Genomic DNA, 21,982 nt, shown 5'->3' with positions numbered 1-21,982 from the left:
TCTTCTGCTCTTCTGTCAGTTTGCTGAGAATGATGGTTTCCAGGTTCATCCATGTCCCTACAAAGGACCCAAACTCATCCTTTTTGATGGCTGCATAATATTCCATAGTGTATATGTGCCACATTTTCCCTATCCAGTCTATCGTCGATGGGCATTTGGGTTGGTTCCAGGTCTTTGCTATTGTAAACAGTGCTGCAATGAACATTCGTGTGCACGTGTCCTTATAGTACAACAATTTGTAATCCTTTGGATATATACCCAGTAATGGGATTGCTGGGTCAAATGGAATTTCTATTTCTAGGTCCTTGAGGAATCGCCACACTGTCTTCCACAATGGTTGAACTAATTTACACTCCCACCAACAGTGCAAAAGTGTTCCTATTTCTCCACATCCTCTCCAGCATCTGTTGTCTCCAGATTTTTTAATGATCGCCATTCTAACTGGCGTGAGATGGTATCTCAATGTAGTTTTGATTTGCATCTCTCTGATGACCAGTGATGATGAGTATTTTTTCATATGTTTGTTGGCCTCACGTATGTCTTCTTTTGTAAAGTGTCTGTTCATATCCTTTGCCCACTTTTGAATGGGCTTGTTAGTTTTTTTCTTGTAAATCTGTTTTTGTTCTTTGTAAATTCTGGATATCAGCCCTTTGTCAGATGGGTAAACTGCAAAAATTTTTTCCCAATCTGTTGGTTGCCGATTCATTCTAATGACTGTTTCTTTTGCTGTGCAGAAGCTGTGGAGTTTGATTAGGTCCCATTTGTCTATTTTGGCTTTTGTTGTCAATGCTTTTGGTGTTTTGGTCATGAAGTCCTTGCCTACCCCTATGTCCTGAATGGTTTTGCCTAGATTTTCTTCTAGGGTTTTTATGGTGTTAGGTCTTATGTTTAAGTCTTTAATCCATCTGGAGTTAATTTTAGTGTAAGGTGTCAGGAAGGGGTCCAGTTTCTGCTTTCTGCACATGGCTAGCCAGCTTTCCCAACACCATTTATTGAACAGGGAAGCCTTTCCCAATTGCTTACTTTTGTCTGGTTTGTCAAAGATCAGATGGTTGTAGATATGTTGTGTTGCCTCCGAGACCTCTGTTCTGTTCCATTGGTCTATATCTCTGTTTTGGTACCAGTACCATGCTGTTTTGATTACTGTAGCCTTGTAGTATAGTTTGAAGTCCGGTAGTGTGATGCCCCCCGCTTTGTTCTTTTTGCTTAGAATTGACTTGGCTATGTGACCTCTCTTTTGGTTCCATATGAAGTTTAAGGTGGTTTCTTCCAGCTCTGCGAAGAAGGTCATTGGTAGCTTGATGGGGATAGCATTGAATCTGTAGATTGCTTTGGGCAGTATGGCCATTTTCAAGATATTGATTCTTCCTAACCATGAACATGGAATGTTTCTTCATCTGTTTGTGTCCTCTCTTATTTCGTTGAGCAGTGGCTTGTAGTTCTCCTTGAAGAGGTCCTTTACGTTCCTTGTTAGTTGTATTCCTAGGTATTTTATTCTCTTTGTGGCAATTGTGAATGGAAGTTTGTTCTTGATTTGGCTCTCTTTAAGTCTGTTATTGGTGTATAGGAATGCATGTGATTTTTGCACATTGATTTTGTATCCTGAGACTTTGCTGAACTTGCTTATCAGTTTCAGGAGGTTTCGGGCTGAGACGATGGGGTCTTCTAGATATACAATCATGTCGTCTGCAAATAGAGACAATTTGACTTCCTCCTTTCCTATTTGAATGCCCTTTATTTCTTTTTCTTGCCTGATTGCTCTGGCTAGAACTTCTAATACTATATTGAATAGCAGTGGTGAGAGAGAGCATCCCTGTCTGGTGCCACATTTCAAGGGGAATGCTTCCAGTTTTTGCCCATTCAGTATGATATTGGCTGTTGGTTTGTCATAAATAGCTTTTATTATATTGAGATACGATCGATACCTAGCTTATTGAGGGTTTTTAGCATAAAGGGCTGTTGAATTTTGTCAAATGCCTCCTCTGCATCTATTGAGATAATCATGTGGTTTTTGTCTTTGGTTTTGTTTATGTGGTGAATTACGTTTATAGACTTGCGTATGTTGAACCAGCCTTGCATCCCCGGGATGAAGCCTACTTGATCATGGTGGATAAGCTTTTTGATGTGCTGTTGCAATCGGCTTGTCAGTATTTTATTGAAGATTTTTGCATCCATGTTCATCATGGATATTGGCCTGAAGTTTTCTTTTCTTGTTGAGTCTCTGCCGGGTTTTGGAATCAGGATGATGTTGGTCTCATAAAGTGATTTGGGGAGAATTCCCTCTTTTTGTATTGTTTGGAATCGTTTCAGAAGAAATGGTACCAGCTCCTCTTTGTATGTCTGGTAGAATTCAGCTGTGAACCCATCTGGACCTGGACTTTTTTTGGGTGGTAAGCTCTTAATTGCTGCCTCAACTTCAGACCTTGTTATGGGTCTGTTCAGGGTTTTGGCTTCTTCCTGGTTTAGGCTTGGGAAGAGGCAAGTGTCCAGGAATTTATCCATTTCTTCCAGGTTTATTAGTTTGTGTGCGTAGAGTTGTTTGTAATAATCTCTGATGATGGTTTGAATTTCTGTGGAATCTGTGGTGATATCCCCTTTATCGTTTTTTATTGCATCAATTTGGTTATTCTCTCTTTTCTTTTTTATTAATCTGGCTAGTGGTCTGTCTATTTTGTTGATCTTTTCAAAAAACCAGCTCCTGGATTTATTGATTTTTTGAAGGGTTTTTTGTGCCTCTATCTCCTTCAGTTCTGCTCTGATCTTAGCTATTTCTTGTCTTCTGCTAGACTTTGAGGTTTTTTGATCTTGCTCCTCTAGCTCTTTCAGTTTTGATGAGAGGGTGTCAATTTTTGATCTCTCCTTGCTTCTCATGTGGGCACTTATTGCTATATATTTTCCTCTAGAGACTGCTTTAAATGTGTCCCAGAGATTCTGGTATGTCGTGTCTTCATTCTCGTTGCTTTCGAAGAACATCTTTATTTCTGTCTTCATTTCATTGTTTATCCAGTCAACATTCAAGAACAAGTCGTTCAGTTTCCATGAAGCTGTGCGGTTCTGGGTTAGTTTTTGAATTCTGAGTTCTAACTTGATTGCACTGTGGTCTGAGAGACTGTTTGTTAAGATTTCCGTTCTTTTGCATTTGCTGAGGAGTGATTTACTCCCAATTATGTGGTCAATTTTAGAGTAGGTGTGATGTGGTGCTGAGAAGAATGTATATTCTGCGAATTTGCGGTGGAGAGTTCCGTAAATGTCTTTTAGGTTTGCTTGGTCCAGGTCTGAGTTCAAGTCCTGGATATCCTTGTTAATTTTTTGTCTGGTTGATCTGTCTAATGTTGACAATGGGGTGTTAAAGTCTCCCACTATTATTGTGTGGGAGTCTAAGTCTCTTTGTAAGTCATTAAGAACTTGCTTTATATATCTGGGTGCTCCTGTATTGGGTGCGTATATATTTAGGATCGTTAGCTCTTCTTGTTGCATTGATCCTTTTACCATTATGTAATGTCCCTCTTTGTCTCTTATGATCTTTGTTGCTTTAAAGTCTAATTTATCAGAGATGAGAAATGCAACTCCTGCTTTTTTTTGCTCTCCATTTGCTTGGTAAATCTTCCTCCATCCCTTTATTTTGAGGCTTTGTGTATCCTTGCATTTGAGATGGGTTTCCTGGATACAGCACACTGATGGGTTTTGTCTTTTTATCCAATTTGCCAGTTTGTGTCTTTTGATTGGGGCATTTAGTCCATTTACATTTAGGGTTAATATTGTTATGTGTGAATTTGATACTGCCATTTTGGTGCTAGCTGGGTGTTTTGCCCTTTAGTTGAGCTGGTACTTGTTGTTCCTTTATATGTGTAGAGCCTCTTTCAGGAGCTCTTGTGGAGCTGGCCTGGTGGTTACGAAATCTCTGAGTACTTGCATGTTCCCAGAGGATTTTATTTTTCCTTCACTTATGAAGCTTAGTTTGGCTGGATAGGAGATTCTGGGTTGAAAGTTCTTTTCTTTAAGGATGTTGAATATTGGCCCCCATTCTCTTCTGGCTTGTAGGGTTTCTGCTGAGAGATCTGCTGTGAGTCTGATGGGCTTCCCTTTATGGGTAACCCGACCTTTTTCTCTGGCTGCCCTTAGTATTTTCTCCTTCATTTCGACCCTGGTGAATCTGACGATTATGTGCCTTGGGGTTTCTCTTCTTGATGAATATCTTTGTGGTGTTCTCTGTATTTCCTGGAGTTGAATGTTTGCCTGCCTTGCTAGGATGGGGAAGTTTTCCTGGATAATATCCTGAAGAGTATTTTCCAGCTTGGATTCATTCTCTTCGTCGCATTCGGGTACGCCTATCAAACGTAGATTAGGTCTTTTCACATAGTCCCACATTTCTTGGAGACTTTGTTCATTCCTTTTTACCCTTTTTTCTCCAGTCTTGCCTTCCCGTTTTATTTCATTGAGTTGATCTTCCACCTCTGATATCCTTTCTTCTGCTTGGTCAGTTCGGCTGTTGATACTTGTGCATGCTTCACGAAGTTCTTGTGTTGCGTTTTTCAGCTCCATCAATTCACTTATATTCCTTTCTATTTTGTCCGTTCTCGTTAGCATTTCATCAAATCTTTTTTCAAGGTTCTTAGTTTCTTTGCATTTGGTTAGAACATGTTGTTTAAGTTCACAGAAGTTTCTTACTACCCACCTTCTGAATTCTGATTCTGTCATTTCAACACACTCGTTCTCCATCCAATCTTGTTCCCTTGCTGGTGAGGAGTTGTGATCCCTTTTAGGAGGAGAGGTGTTCTGGTTTTGGGTATTTTCATCCTTTTTTCGCTGGTTTCTTCCCATCTTTAAGGATTTATCCACCTGGCTTTCAGATTGGGTCTCAAATCTTTCAGATTGACGTTCTGTTTGTTGATGATGAGGTTATTTCTGTTTCTTGTTTTTCCTTCTGACAGTCTGGCCCCTCTGCTGTAGGTCTGCTGAAGTTCACTCCAGGCCCTGCTTGCCTGGGGTTCACCTGCAGCAGCTGCTGAACAGCAAAGGTTGTTACCAGTTTTCTTCTTCTGCTATCTTTTTCCCAGACGCATACCCGCCTAGTGTCAATCTAATCTTTTATGAGGTGTCATTTTGGATATATAGCAGTCAGGGAGCTGCTTGAGGAGACGGTCTCTTCTTTTAGGAGCTCAAATGGTGAGCTGTGAGCTCTGTTGTTGTTCATTCAGAGCTGCTCGGCAGGTACTTTTAGGTCTGCTGCAGCAGAACTCATAAACTGCTTTTTGTTCCCAGGTGCTCTGTCCCAGGGATTTAGGGCTTTATTTATGAGTTCCCGTTATGCTGCCACAATGGCGGGTTGCCTTGGCAACGGCGGGCTGACTCAGCAATGGCGGGTTGCCTTGGCAACTGCGGGCTGCCTCAGCATTGGCCGACTACCTCCGTCGAGTCCGGCTGCCTTGGTAATGGCGGACGCCCCTCCTCCACAGAGCTGGACCATCCCGGGTTCAGCTGTGCTTGCTGTGAAACTCTCAATCCAGAGTTTCTGATTGCTGTTGTCTGTGGGGGTGGGACCAGCCGAACCTGATTGCCTGTCTCCCTGCCTCAGAGCCTTTTTTAAGTTTGTGTTCCAGTCGCCTGTTGAAGAGGCGCCAGGGTCTGTTTGTTTTCCCCTGCAGCCACTCACTGCGCTGGCTTAAACATGGCACTGAGGTTTGTGGCACTTTTTTTTTTTTTTTTTTTTTTTTGCCCTGGAATCTACTGTCCTGGTTCCCTGCTCAGCCCCCTTTTTAAACAGACTAATGGGCGACTTCCTGTGGCTCCAATCGGCAGCCAAAAGGGAATTTTGTACGGAGTATTTTGTACAGAGAACAGCTGCTCCGGGGCACTGCCAAAGCAGCCATGCGGGGCAAAGCAGTGGCACCAGGCAGCACAGCCGCGCTGGCCGAAACAGCCACGCTGGTGACCTGTGGAGTTCCTCCGCTTGGGAATATCCTAGTCTGTGGGCAATAAAAATGTGGCGTCCACTCACCCTCTGCGTTTTCACTGGGAGCTGCAATCCCGAGCTGTTCCTAAACGGCCATCTTGGATTGACTCCAGTGTCATTTCTATCTACTAATGAAAAACTATCTGAAAAAGATTAAGAAAATAATTCCATTTAGTATAGCAACAAAAATGTATTTAGACCTAAATTTAATCAGAGATGAAAGATCTGGTTAAAATTGTAGAAAATTATAAAATACTAATTAAAGAAATTGAAGAAAACACAAGCAAATGGAAAACTATCTTGTGTTCATAATTAGAAGAATTAATATTGTTTAAATGTCCTTGACTAGCAGAGCTGCCATGTGCCCTAGTGTGCTCTGCAGGAATTTTGGACAAGCACAGTTGAAGCTTGCTACTGGCCACTCCATCTCCTCAACCAGTGACCCTGACCACTTGATTGGTGGATCTGCTGCATGCCATATGTGACTCCAGTGATCTAAGGACTGGTGGAGTCACATGTGACCAGACCACTGGTGACCCAAAACTTTCAACTGGCAGAGCTGGTGTACACCACACATGTTCCCCAGAAATTGGGAGTTAGCCTGCCCAGCATCTACTAACACCAGAAATACCACCCCATGGAACAGTAGAGGCACCACACTGCCTGCATCCCCCAGGATTCCAAGGACTGGTACACTCAGCATCTGCTGCCAGTGACTTCACCCCCTCGATTGGCAGAGTGACTGCATGCTGCACGCAGCCCCCCAGGAGTCTCAGGAACAGTCTATTTGGTGTCCATCACTGATGGTAGCCACATCTCCTTTACTTGCAGAGCTGCTGCATGCTATGTACATCCCCTAGGACTCCAGTTACTGGCCCACTTAGCACTTGGCAACACTAGTAACTTTGCCTCCTCAACTGGAACAAGTGACCAGTGAAGTCGTCATGTTTGATGTGCACTGCCCTTGCCTAAAAACCAGCCCACCTGGTCGCCCCAGCCTCCAGCAAAGCTGTGCCATTGCCTCCAAAAACACACACAGCCTACATTATTGACACACTTGAAGTCACTGCCAATGTTGATTACATGGAAAGTATTAATATAATACAGTGCCCACCTAGAACCTATCCAACCAACACCATAGGACTCATCTACGGGAAAACATCTCTGCCTATAAAAGTTTCCACTTCAGGGAACTAGAAAAAGAAAAAAAATTAAGCCCCAAATTCAAAATGTTTAAAATAACAAAAATTAGAACAGAAATAGTAGAAAAACAAAAGAAAAAATCAACAAAGCTAACAGTTGGTATATATATAATGTTATTCCATAAAATTGGAAGAGGTGACTGTTCCACCAAATTTTCAGATATCAGTGTAGGAACACAAGAAACATGAAAATCCAAAGAAATATGACACTTCCAAAGGAGCACAATAATTCTTCAGTAAAAGACCCCAAGGAAAATAAAATCTATGAATGCCTGAAATGGAGTTCAAAATAAAAATAATGATTTTTTAAGAACACTTAGTGAGATATGAGAGACTAGAAATAGAAAATCTAACAAAATCAGGAAACAATTCATGATCTAAATGAAATATTTTTTAAAAGCCCCTTCCCCATTAAAAAAAAAAGAAATGTTCAACAGAGAGACAGATATTACAAAAGAGTTTAACAGAAATCTTAGAGCTAAGGAATTCAATGAATGAAATAAAAAACATAATCAAGAGCTTCAACAATACAAGAGATCAATTGGAATAAAAAATTTCTGAACTCGAAGACAGATATTTTGAAATAACTCTGTCAGATGAAAAAAAAAGAGAAAAAAATGAAAAAAGTATACAGGACTTATGGAATACCATTAAGTGAAAAAAATTTCATATTGTGTGAGTTTCAGAAGAAGAGATGATAGATGGTATAAATAACCTATTTAACAAAATAATATCTGAAAACTTCCCAAGTCCTGGAAGAGATGTAGACATCTAGTTCCAGGAAGCTTAAAAGTTTCCAAATATATTCAACACAAAAAGATCCTCTCCATGGGACATTATAGTCAGATTGTCAAAAGTTAAGAACAAAAAGAGAATTCTAAAAAGAGCCAGAAAAAAGTGTCAGGCTGTATATAAGAGAATTCCCATCAGACTAACAGCAGACTTCTTAACAGAAATCTTACAGGCCAAGAAATAATGGGATACTATGTTCAAAGTGCTGGAAAGAAAAAAAAAGGCAACTAAGATATGATATCCAGCAAAGCTATCCTTCAGAAATAAAGAAGGAAAAGATATTTTCTTAGATAAGCAAAACTGGGGAAATTTATGACCACTAGATCAGCCTTACAAGAAATGCTCAAAGGAATCCTACATCTGGAAGGGAAAGGTCAATAACTACCATATGAAAACACCTGAAAGTAGAAAACTCACTGGAAGAACAGATATGAAAAAGAGAAAGAAATCAAATTTTATCACTATAGTAATCCATCAAATGACAAAGATAAATGATAAGAGAGGAAGAATCAAACTGGGATATACAAAATAATGAATAAAAAGTTAACAAAATGACAGCAGTAAGTCCTCACTCATCAACAATACTCTTGAATGTAAATAGTTTAAATTCCCTAATTAAAATATATAGATTGGCTGAATGAAAGAATGAAAAAAAGATCTCATTATACGCCACCTACAAGAAACTCACTTCACCTGTAAAGACACGCATAGACTGAAATTGAGGGATGAAGAATGATATTCCACACAAAAGGAAACAAAAAACAAGCAAGAATAGCTATACTTATATCAGCTAAAATAGATTTTTAGTCAAAAATTGTAAAAAGGGGCAAAGAAGACTATTATTTAATGTTAAAGGGGCCAATATAGCAGTTGTAAATATATATGAACCCAATAAAGGAGCATTAAGATTCATAAAGCAAATATTGCTAGATCTAAAGGGAAAGGTAGATCCCAATACATTAATTAACATAATGTCTAGCTGGACTCTCTAGCTGTTGAAGCTGGGGGCTTCAATATTGGACAGATCATCTAGACAGAAAATCAACAAAGTAACATTGGATTTATTGTACACTATACACCAAATGAACACAGCAGATATTTACATAACATTTTATCCATAAACTGCAGAATACACATTCTTCTCATCAGCACATGGAACATTCTCCAGGATACATTTTATGTTAGGCCACAAAACAACCTCAAAAATTTCTTTAAAATCAAAACTATATCATGTATATTTTCAGAGCACAATAGAATAAGACAAGAAATCAATAACAAGAACACTGGAAATTGTATAAATACATGGAAATTAAACAGCATGCTTTTCTACCACCATTGGCTCATGCAGAAATTAAAAAGAAAGTTAAAAAACTTCTTAAAATAAATGAAAATAGAAACACAACATACTGGCTGGGTACAGTGGCTCACACCTGTAATCCCAGCACTTTGGGAGACTGAGGTGAGCGGATCATGAGGTCAGGACTACAAGACCAGCCTGGTCAACATGGTGAAACACTGTCTCTACTAAAAATACAAAAATTAGCTGGGTGTGGTGGTGCATTCCTCTAACCCAGCTACTCAGGAGGCTGAGGCAGGAGAATCTCTTGAACCGGGAGGTGGAGGTTGCAGTGGGCCGAGATCATGCTGCTGCACTCCAGCCTGGACAACAGAGCAAGACTTTGTCTCAGAGGAAAAAAACCAAACAAACAAAATAAACACAACATACCAAAATATATGGGATATGGTAAAAATTTATAGGTAAGTTTATAGCAATAAATGCCTACATCATAAAAAGTATAAATATTTCAAGTAAAAAACCCCTAACATTTAGCCTTAAGAAACTAGAAGAGCAAGAAAAAACTAGGCCCAAATATAGTATAAGGAAAGAAATAATAAATATCAGAGGAGAAATTATGAAACAGAGACCAAAATTATAATACAAAAGATCAACAAAACTAAGAGTTTGTGTTTTGAAAAGACAAACCCTTAGCTAGACTAACTATGAAAAAAAAAAAGAGAAGACCCAAATAAAGAAAATCAGAAACCAAAAGGAGCATTACAACTGATACCAGAGAAAATACAAGGGATCATTGGAGACTATTAAGAACTACTATACGCCATGGGGCACAGTGGCTCATGCCTGTAATCCCAGCACTTTGGGAAGCCAAGGCTGGTAAATCACTTGAAGTCAGGAGTTCGAGCACAACCTGGCCAACATGGTGAAACCCCATCTGTACTAAAAAACAAAAAACACAAAAATTAGCCAGGCTTGGTGGCACATGCCTGTAGCCCCAGCTACTCGGGAGGCTGAAGCATGAGAATCGCTGGAACCCAGGAGGAAGAGGCTGCAGGGAGCCAAGATTGTGACACTGAACTCCAGCCTGGGAGACACAGCAAGATTCTATCTCAAAAAAAAAAAAAAAAAAAAAAGGAAAGGAAAGAAAGAAAGAAAATTACTATATGCCAACAAACTGGAAAGCTTAAAAGAAGCAGATAAACTCCTAAACACATGGAACATACCAAAACTGAGTCAGGAAAAAAATAGAAAACCTAATCAGACTAATCATAAATAACAAGAGTGAATCAGCAGTAGAAAGTCTCCAAACAAACAAAAGATCAAAACAAGATGACTTCACTGCTGGATTCTACTAAACATTTAAAGAACTAACACCATCTCTTCTTAAAGCATTACAAAAAGTTGAAGGGGTGGGAATTCTTTCAAACTCATTCCTTGAGGACAGTATTACCCAGATGCCAAAATCAGAAAAGAATACAACAAAAAGGAGAATACTACAGGACAATAATATCCTTTGTGAACATACATGCAAGAATCTTCAACAAAATACTAGCAATCTAAATCCAATGGCACATCAAGAAGAATATACACCATGATTAAGTGGGATTAATTACAGGGAGGCAAAGATGGTTCAACATATGGAAATCAATAAATGTGATATATCACATCCACAGAGTGAAGACCAAAAAACTTATGATCATCTCAATAGACATAAAAAATATTTGATGAAATTCAACATTTCTACATGATCTAAACTCTCAACAGGTTAGATGTAGCAGAAATGTACCTCAACACAATCAAGGTTGCATATGACAAACTCACAGCTAACATCTTACAGAATGGGGAAAAGTGGAAAGCTTTTCAGTAAGAACTGGAGCAAGACAAGGATTCCCACTTTTATCACTCTTATTCAACAAAGTACTGAAGTCCTAACCAGAGCAATTAGGCAAGAAAAAAAATAAAGGGCATCTAAATTGGAAAGGAGAAAGTCAAATTGTTCCTGTTTGCAGACAACATGATCTTTATATAAAAAAAATTCCCTAAAGATTCCTGGGCAAAAAAACCCTCTTAGAACTGATAAGCAAATTCAGTAATGTTGCAGGATACAAAATCAACATATAAAATCCCCTAGAGATTCCTGGGCAAAATAAACCTCTTAGAACTGATAAGCAAATTCAGTAATGTTGCGGGATACAAAATCAACATGTAAATTCAGTAGTGTTTCTACACATCAATAACAAACTAGTTAAAAAAGAATCAAGAAAGCAATATTATTTACAATAGCTACAACAAAATAAAATACCAAGGAATAAGTTTAACCAAGGAGGTGAAGGTCTTCACAATAAAAACTACAAAACGTTGATGACGGGAACTGAAGGGAACACAAACAAATGAAAAGATACCCCATGTTCCTGAAAGAATTAAGATTGGTAAAATGACCATGCTACCTAAAGTGATCTACAGAGTCAATACAATCCTTATCAAAATACCAGTGACATAATTCAAATAAATAAAAACCTAAATCCTAAAATTCATATGGAGCTGCAAAAGACTCCAAACAGCCAAAGCATTCCTGAATAAAAGAACAAAGCTAGAGGCATCATACTATGAAGCTTCAATACATTACAAAAACGTAGTAGCCAAGATAGCATGGTACTGGCATAAAAACAGACACATAGAAGAATGAGACAGAATACAAAACCCAGATATAAATCCACATATTTACAGTCAACTCACTTTTGAGAAAGGTGCCAAGAATATATATTAGACAAGCTCTTCAAAAAATAGTGCTGCATTTGCTAGTATCCATATTCAGAAGAATGAACTAAACTTCTTTCTCTCACCATACACAAAAAATAAACTGAATGAATTAAATGTTAAAATGTAAAACCTAAAACTATAAAGCTACTAGAAGCAAACATAGGAAAAATGCTTTAGGACATTGGACTGGGCAAGAATTTTTTTATATTATTCCAAAACCACAGACAACAAAAGCAGAAACAGACAAATGCGATTACATCAAACTGAAAAGCTTTTGCACAGCAAAGGAAATAATTAACATAGTGAAGAGGTAACTTACAGAATTGGAGACAATATTTGCAAACTATATATCTGACTAGGTATTCATATCCAGGATTCAATGCAAGAGTGAAAAAACCCAAATAATCCAATCACAAAAGGGATGTTAGACCTTATAATATTTCTCAAAAGAAAACATACAAATGAGCAACAGATATATTAAAAACTGTTCAATATAGCTAGTCATCAGGGAAATGCAAATCAAAACCACAATGAGATAAAACATTACTCAAGTTAGAATTGCTATTATCGAAACAACAAAAGATAATTATTAAGGATGTAGAGAAGAGGAACACTTACACTCCATTGGTGGGATTTTAAATTAGTATGTTCATTATGGAAAACAGTATGATTTCTCAAAAAATTCAAAATAAAACTACTATAGATCCAGCAATCAAACTGCTGGTTATATAACCAAAAGAAAGAAATATCAAAGAGATCTGCACTCCTATGTTTACTTCAGCACTATTCACAATAGCTAAGATATGGAATCAACCAAAGCATTTATTAACAAATTAATGAAAAACAAATATAATGTATATACAAAATGGAAAATTATTCAGCCATAAAAGAGTGAAATCCTATTATTTGCAACAACATGGATGAACTTAGAAGACACTATGCTAAGTAAATTAAACCATACATGATCTCACCCAAATGTAGAATCCAGTAAATGTATCTCATAGAGGTAGAGAACCTAGAAGACATTATGTTAAGTAAATTAAGCCAGACACAGAAAGACAATACCATATGATCTCACCCATATATGAAATCCAAAAAGTTTATCTCATAGAAGTAAAAAAGTAAGGGTTACCAGAGACTGGTAGAGCTGGAGAATAGGGTAGTGGGAGGAATGGAGAAATATTGACCAGTGCATACAAAGTTACAATTAGATAGGAGGAAAATGCTCTGGTGTCCTATTAGCAGAGTGACTAGAGTTAACAAGAATGTATTACATATTTCAGAATAGCTAGAAGTGAGAATTGTGAATGCTCTCACCACAAAGACATGACAAGTGTTTAGGGTGATGGAAATGGTCATTACACAATTTATACATGTATCACAACTTTACATTGTATCACATAAATAAAAAGCTGATCTCCAAGACCATCTTGGTCAACATGGTGAAACCCCGTCTCTACTAAAAATACAAAAATTAGCTTGGCATGGTGGCACACACCTGTAGTCCCAGCTACTCGGGAGGCTGAGGCGGGAGAATTGCTTGAACCCAGGAGACGGAGGTTGCGGTGAGCCAAGATCGAGCTATTGCACTCCAGCCTGGATAACAAGAGCGAAACTCCGTCTCAAAAAAAAAAAAAAAAAAAGCTGATCTCATAGAAGTAGAAAATGGAATAGTGGTTACTACCGGCTGGTAAGTGTAGAGGGATTGTAGGGGATGAGGAGAGGTTGATCAGGTACATTACATTTAAATATTGGCAATGAGTTCCAGCCTTCCATTCCACAGTAGGATAATTCTAATTAACAACAACATATTACATATTTCAAAATAGCTAGAAAAGAGGATTTTGAGTGTTCTCACCTTAAAGAAATGATTAATGTTTGAGGTGATGGATATATTCATTACCTTAATTTTATCATTACATATTGTATACATATATCAAAACACCATTTTCTACCCTGCAAATATGAACAATTATGTCAATACTAAGTAAAATAAAACTTTAAAAATTGAACACAAAAATAAAATGTATTCCATGTTTATGAATTAAAATAATTTGCATTGTTAAAATGTCCATATTACCCAAAGCTATCTACAGACTCAACACAGTTTCTCTCAAGGTTCTGATGTCATTTTTCACAGATATAGAAAAAAGCAATCTTTATTTTTTTTTCCCATTTATTTATTTTATTGCATTTTACATTTTCCATATGGAACCATGAAAGATCTCAAATAGCTAAAGCAATCTTGAGCAAAAATAATTAAGTTGGAGTCACTATTCTCTGATTTCAAAATATAAAGTGATTATAATTACAACATCCTGGGGCTGGCACAAAAACAGACACATCATTCAATGGAACAAGATGGAAAGTTCAGAAATACACTCATGTGTTTATGAACAATAGATTTTTGACAAAGTTGTCAAGAATACAAGATGAAGAAAGGACAGTCTCTTCAATAAATGATGTTGAAGCAAGTGGATATCCACATGCACACGTATGAAATTGAACACTTATCTCACACCATGTACAAAAATGAACTCAAATTAGATTAAAAACTTAAATGTAAGGCCTGCAATTATAAAACTACTAGAAGAAAACATATGGGCAAATCTCCATGACTTTGATCTTGGCAATAATTTTTTTGAATATGACATAAAAAGCATAAGCAACAGAAGCAAAAATAGACAAATGGGATTATGTCAAACTAAAAAGCTTCTGTACAGCAAAGAAAACAGTTAACAAGGCAAAGGACAACCCATAGAGTGAGAGAAAATATTTGCAAGCCAAACAGCTGATGGGGGTTAATAACTAAAATATATAAGAAATTCAAACAGCTCAATAGCAAGAAAAAAAAATCTGATCTTAAAAATGGGCAAAGGACCTAAACAAACATTTCTCAAAATTATATTTAAGTGGAAAACAGGGAGAGTGCATGCTGGCACTAACTCTTTCCTTTCACCTAGTTGCACTCCTGAGAGAAAGATGTGTCACCAGCAGCTATACTGGAGCCACCCGTGAAAATTCAGTCACGGTTCTTGCTCTTGTTGAGTCTGCTCAAACTGGCATGGTCTGATCTGGAAATATGGCCTCAAAATGTGCCGGCAATGTTTCCGTCAGTACGCAAAGGATATAGGTTTCATTAAGTTGAACTAAGTGATCTTCCTTGAATGGATTATCCAAGGCATCTACCCAATGAAAACCATGATAGCTCTTTGTAGATAAAATAAACATAAATAAATAAATGGATACCAAGTACATGAAGAAATGCTCAGCATCTCTAATCATTGCAGAAATGCAAATGAAACCACAATAAGATATCACCTTACATCTCTTTGAATAGCTATTATCAAAAAGATTAAAGATAAGTGTTTGCAAAGATGCTGAGAAAAGGAGCTCTTGTACATTATTGGTGGGAATGTAAATTAGTATGGCCATTACATAAAACAGTATGGAGTTTTCTCAAAAAACTGAAAATAGAACTACTCTATGATTCAGCAATCCTACTTATGGGAATATATGCAAATGAATTGAAATCAATATGTTGAAGGGATAGTTGTATTACTCATAATTGCTAAGTTCAATCTAAGTGTCCAATCAGATGAATGAATAAAGAAAATGTGATTTATTTATACAATGGAAAACAATATTTAGCCTTTAAAAAAATGGAAATTTGGTAGTTTGTAACTCCAAAGATAAACCTAAAGGACATCATGCTAAGTGAATAAGCCAAGCTCAGAAAGATGAATCTCATGATCTGACATATGTCAATGCTAAAAAAGTTGAACTCATAACAATAGAGTGTAGAATATAACCAGAGGCTGGGGCAGAGGGCACGGGAGACTGGGGAGTTGTTGGTCAAAGGGTGCAAAGATTGAAATAGACAACAGGAATATATTTTTAAGCCTATTAAACAACAGGTTAACTGTAGTCAATAATAACATATTGCATATTTCAGAATAACGAAAAGAAAAATACATAAATATCTCATCATAAAAATGATAAATAAAGGAGGTGATGGATGTGTTAATTGGCTTGATTTAATCATTCCACATTGTAGGAATGTATCAAAGAGTCACATTGTACCCCATTAATATGTATGTGATTTGTCAATTTAAATAATAGTAATAAAAGAAGGGAAGAGATATTTTTTCAGACAAGAAGATGAAAATATTTTAAGATAGCAGTTCTCTCTGAATTGATCTATAGATTCGATACAATTCCATTCAAAATCTCAGCAGAATTTTCTTAGAACTTGACAAGTCAATATAAAAATTTATGTCACAGGCCGGGCGCAGTGGCGTATGCTTGTAATCCCAGCACTTGGGAGACCGAGGCAGGTGGATCACGAGGTCAGGAGTTTGAGACCAGCCTATCCAATGTGGTGAAACTCCATTTCTACTAAAAAATACAAAAATTAGCTGGGTGTGGTGGCGCACACCTGTAGTTCCAGCTACTCAGGAGGCTGAGGCAGGAGAATGACTTTAACCTGGAAAGTGGAGGTTGCAGTGAGCCAAGATTGTGCCACTGCACTCCAGCCTGGGTGACAGAGTGAGACTACATCTCATAAAAAAAAAATTATGTCACAGAGCAAATGGCCATGATTGCCAAGGCACAACTGAATAAGAAGTTAGGAGACTTAGTCTAGTTTATACCAAGACATATCCCAGAACTGTGGTGATTAAACCATTCAAAATTACTAGCACAAAAGTGAACAAGTAGATAAATGGCACAGAGCAGAAAGCCCAGAAACAAATCCAAACCTAAACAGAAAGTTTATTGGGTCAGAGGTGACATTGCATGTATCAGTGTGTAAAAGAAGGTCCGTTCAATAAATGATGTTGGCACAGTCGTTATCTGTTGAGAAGAAAAATAAATAGAACCACTATCTCATTTTATAACAAAAATAAAATCAAAGTGTTAAACCTATAGGAGAATTTATAGAAACCTGTTTCTTTTATCTTGGAGAACAAGTTGCGTCCTTAAAGAAGAATTGAATTGTGTCCTCTGTTCACCAGTAACTAAAATGTCTGTGGGATTGTTTTCCAGATACCTTTTTCCAGCCTGTATCATGGGCCCTGGCTGTCAAAGTACTGGGAATACTCTGCTCTGGCCTATTTTTTGGTATTGTTGGACTGAAGATTTTCTTCTCCAAATTCCAGGGTAAGTGAGAGAGAGAAGCATGGGCTGGTACCTTATTCATGGTTCCAGCAGGGACAAGATCAGAGATGCTCCCACATCCCAGCTGGTTCTCTTCCTCTAGTCCCCGCCTCCAGAGGTCCAGCTAGGCCCAAAAAGTTATCATCCTTCTCTATGGTATACTAATATTTCTCCCTCTGGAAATACCAACCATGACAGGCTCTTGCTACTTCATTTAGGTTAAATAATAAGGGAGTAAATGATTTTCAGAACCTATAGAGCTTGGATGATTTTCTATGAACAACACCAAGACACTTTTTAAAAGTTTTAATGGGGTGAACAAATTCATAAAGGAGGAAATAAAAGTGACTGACAATAAGATAAAGTTATATTCAGTCTCAATAAGACTTTTCACCACCAAAACCAATTTCCTCCTCCTTGGGTGGGACACTTCCCCTTGAGGATGAGGCCACCTCCATCTGCCCTCCCAGCCACCTTCTTCCATCTCCATCCCCACCTCCACAGCATCCCAGCTGTTGTCCCTCTCCTTAGCATGAACCTTCCTGATCTCTTGCTCCACCCCAGACAGCTACACTCCATGCAGAGACTGGGTAGACAAGCACATATAAGTGTTCTAGGAGAGGCCCTGCCCTTCACACCTGCAGCTCATCCCACCTGTGCAAGGAGCCAGGGTAGTGTTTGTACCTTGCACACTCCTGTGTCCACCACTGAACATACTGTTTCTGTTTCAGGGAAAATCCAGGCAGAACTGGGTAAGTATGTGTCACGTCCTGAGCCTCCCACGCATGATCCTCCTGGGTCCCTTCCTGATCCACAGTTTGAGCCTCTAGAGGACCCTGGCTCCAGGCTGGACAGGAAGCACCCACAAGTGAAGGACAGCAGCTGCCTTGATCTCTCCATCCACTGCTAATGAGTTGTCCCTCAGGTATCTAGAGGGCTTAGGATAGGCATCAGGGCCTGGAAGTCCCCACAAATTGTCTGTGCCTGTTGCCTGTTGGTCTGCTCTGTGTGTGGTGGTGGTGGGGGAGTCGGGGGTGGGAGGGAGGCATTGATCATGAGCTCTGAGGGTGTGTGGACCACAGTGAGGAACCTGAGAAAAATTTGTAGGTGAGCCTCGACCTCCCCTGGCCTGACACTTTGAGACTTTATTCAGTCCTGTATCAACCACCAAATAGTCTGCTTTTTCTTTCATGGAAACACCAGGATAAACTGGGTGAGAGTGTTGTCACATGCAGGGCTTCCCTCCCACGCCCTCCCTGGGCCCCCACTCTGTGATGTCAGCCACTTCTGTGATTTTTGTTTTTGCTTTTCAGACCGGAGAAGAAAGTGCAGACAGGCAGGTAAAAGAAAATATTCCTCTTCACCCATTTATGACTCCTTTCCAAATCTCTCTTTTATGGATTTTTATATCCATAGGCCCATGGGTCATGGCAGAGCCAAGCTTGTGATGGGACTCTGAAATTGTAGATTTTGGGGAGGCGCATTTTTGCAGAGAAGCCTTATAATCTTCTTCCAATCTCTGGAGGGCCCATGACACTCAAAAAGGGTCCTAATCCTTGGTCTCTCCTCTCTCCCTGTGTCTGGTTCCCCACGGGAGCACTGAACTGCCTGCTCTGTCTGCATGCTTTCAGAATTGAGAGAGGCCCGGAAACATGCAGGTACCAATGCCTGAGTGGCTGATGGTGGGATGGAATTTTAGGTGCCCATGAGAGAGTGAGCTGAACAAGGACAGATATGGGAACACAGAGTGATGCTGAGACCCATCCTGCCTGCAGATGGAGAAACTTGGATGCTTTATAGCCCCCAAGGATGCAGTGCCCCCAAACACACGTCTTCCCCTGGGTCTGGGAGGGGAGAGGACAGGGGCTCAGTAAATGGGAGATAGGGTGTCTTTGGCACAGTTTCAGGAAATTGAGGGCACTAGTGGCTAGTCAGGTGTTGGGCTGAGGGGAAGGAAGTGAAGTCAGGGAGAAAATTCTGAGTGGGTGTAAGTTAGATAGTGGGGTCCCTCCAGCTTTCATGAATCAAATAGTTTCCTATGTAAAGGGACAGTGGCAGGGTTGAGTGATATGCCAAGATTGGGACCTCATATTGGCACATTTTTAGACATCAATAGGCCCTCTGGGCTGCACTGGTAATGGAAGGACCTGAAGGGCAGTGTCTGAGGGAGGCTCAGGTCCGGGGCCTCACCTATCCCACCTGGAGCCAGTCTACAGTGGGAGGGTTGACCTCTTGTTCTAGCTGAGATTTCCTCTTCAGTAACTCATGCTTCCTCTCTCCCACACTGCACCACAGTGGAGGTGACTCTGGACCCAGAGACGGCTCACCCACAGCTCTGTGTTTCTTATCTGAAAACTGTAACCCACAGAACGGCTCTTCAGGAGGTGCCTTACTCTGAGAAGAGATTTACAAGGAAGAGTGTGGTGGCTTCTCAGAGTTTCCAGGCAGAGAAACATTACTGGGAGGTGGACGTGGGTTACAGTACATGGTGGTACGTCGGAGTGTGCAGGGATGATGTGGACAGGAAGCAGAAGTATGTGACTTTGTCTCCCAACAATGGATACTGGGTCCTCGGACTGAAGAAACTACATTTCACATTCAATCCCCATCTTATCAACCTCTTCCCCAGGATCCCTCCTACACGAATAGGGATCTTCCTGGACTATGAGGGTGGGACCATCTCCTTCTTCAACATAAACGACCAGACCCTCATTTATACCCTGACATGTCGGTTTGAAGGCTTATTGAGGCCCTACGTTGAGCATAAGCGCAATAATGGGACTCTTATAGTCATCTGCCCATTGTCCCAGGAATCAGAGAGAGAGGCCTCTTCACAAAGTGCCTTTACAACCCTAGAGGCATACAACAGTGAGTCCTTCTCGCAGTTAGCCACGCCCTTCCTGCCCAGGAGTGATGAGCAGGATGAATCACACCTCACATTCTTCTTTTGAATACTAAGGTTTCTCTCCCAGATCCAAAGTCCTGCAGCGGCCAGCTGTGGTGGCTTCCAGATGAAGGGGGATTGGCCTGTCCATATGGGTGTCAGGACTCATGGCTGCCCAGAGTGGGGAGGGAAGAAGGCTAACATTAGATTTAGTTTGCTCTCACTCCATCCTGCTAAGTGATCTTGAAATAGTCACTACCTCTCAGGCGAGGAACAGTCAGGAATTCCCCTCACAGGCCATGGTGTAGATTAAGTAGACAATGAATGTGAATCATGCTTAGATCTTGTTGATGACAGAGTGTATCCTAATGGTTTGTTCATTATATTACACATTCAATATGGTCTTTGCTTGCTTATTTCACATGAATTTATTGTTCCCTATTTAAAATCACCCATGAAACAGGCATCTACTTTGTGCCAGAGCCAAGTAATTGCAGGGAAGGAGGCACTTCTGGTGCATTCTGTAGAGCCAGCATCACTTTGATACCAAAAACAGACAAGGACACTACAAGAAAAGAAAGAATACTACATGTCCATATCCCCCATGAACTTAAACACAAATTTTCTAATTAAAATTTTAGCAAACTGAATCCAACAATACATTCAAAGTATAATGTATCACTACTAAATGTGGTTTTTTCATATGTGGCTTAATATTCAAAAATCAACCAGTATAATTAGCCACATTAACAAAATGAAAAAGAAAACTATATGATCGTTTCAACAAATGCAGGAAAAAATTACATCTGTGAACAAAGAAGCTATACAGGTGACAGGCACAAGAAAAGATACTCAACATCATAGTAATTAAGAAAATTCAAGTTAACAACAATGAGATACTATTCCTACTTATTGGAGTGGTAATAAAGTTGCAAAGAATGATCATACCCAATGTTGGCCAGAATCTCCAGAAACTGAAATTCCCACCACGCTGATAGGAATGTGAAAGGGTGTAATGTAAAAACTGTTTTGCAAAACTGCTTGGCAGTTTCTTTAAAGTAAACAGTATTTGCCAAGAGGAAAGGAACTGCATGTCTTGACAAAGCTTTGAACATCAATATTCATAGAAGCCTCATTCATAATAGTTGAAAGGTGGAGATGGCCCAGATACTTACAACAGATGAGCAGATAAACAAATCGTGGCACATCCATGCATCAGATGCTCCTCCACAGTCAAAAACAAACTATTCAGGCAGACAGTGAAGGGTCATCATATATCAGCTGTGGGCACAGGAGGTTGTGGACTCCGTGGTGAAGAGTCTGGACAGAGAGAATATCCAGATGACCCAGATGAGCAGCCCGAGGCCCTGCCAAAGCATGGCCAAGGCGAAAGACCAGAAAGGCGAAGGTTCCTGGCCTCCCTGATGGCCTCATGCTCCAGTGCAGTGTCTGCTGTTGTGAGGACAGCCAAGCATCCACACAGCAGGGGCAGCAGTGCATTGAGCATTACCATGCGCCGCCAGTTCAAACCTAGGCCTTGGTGACCAGCAAGTTGAAGAAGTTCCAAGACCGCCTGGACTGGTACGCTATGCATTGCCACGACAAAGCCAAAGATTCAACAAAGGAGTAAGGAGCTTCAGGTGAAGGAACCACTGGATGGCTGAGGCACCAACTGTGTGGATAACCACATACACCTAATCCCGACTATGAATAAGGAAATGAAAGAGTCTCTCTTATCCACCGAGAAATAAAAGTCTTTGCCAGTGGCCATCAGGGCCGAGAGCAAAAATATATTTTTTAAAAAGAATGAGAATTTTAGTCTTTTAAGCAAAGATTATAAATGAAATTAAGGATGGCAATACGTGTAAGGCATATGTCACCCGCCTCTGGATACTGGGTCTTTTATGTTTCAGTCCTGAAAAGTGAAATGAAAAAAC

At 39.5% G+C, this 21,982-nt stretch overlaps 1 protein-coding gene and 1 pseudogene across 1 annotated transcript in view; both read left to right on the top strand.

Annotated features, from left to right (window-relative positions):
* Nucleotides 1-20,606, top strand: part of LOC116544718 (butyrophilin-like protein 8) — a 40,476-nt gene extending 19,870 nt beyond the window's left edge. The window contains exons 4-8 of the mRNA XM_032271307.1: nucleotides 17,051-17,164; nucleotides 17,893-17,913; nucleotides 18,475-18,501; nucleotides 18,793-18,819; nucleotides 19,457-20,606. Coding sequence (XP_032127198.1) covers nucleotides 17,051-17,164; nucleotides 17,893-17,913; nucleotides 18,475-18,501; nucleotides 18,793-18,819; nucleotides 19,457-20,112 — 845 coding nt within the window. The 3' untranslated portion in view covers nucleotides 20,113-20,606. The remainder of the gene's footprint in view (nucleotides 1-17,050; nucleotides 17,165-17,892; nucleotides 17,914-18,474; nucleotides 18,502-18,792; nucleotides 18,820-19,456) is intronic.
* LOC116544716 lies at nucleotides 14,810-15,270 on the top strand (annotated as a pseudogene).
* Nucleotides 20,607-21,982: the final 1,376 nt, after the last annotated feature.

This window comes from Sapajus apella, unplaced genomic scaffold, assembly GCF_009761245.1.
Source record: "Sapajus apella isolate SASKATOON/1434 unplaced genomic scaffold, GSC_monkey_1.0 scaffold228, whole genome shotgun sequence".
In the NCBI taxonomy this organism is placed as follows: Eukaryota; Metazoa; Chordata; class Mammalia; order Primates; family Cebidae; genus Sapajus; species Sapajus apella.
The sequence above is the reverse complement of the archived record's forward strand: the minus strand, read 5'-3'. Positions and strand labels throughout refer to the sequence as shown.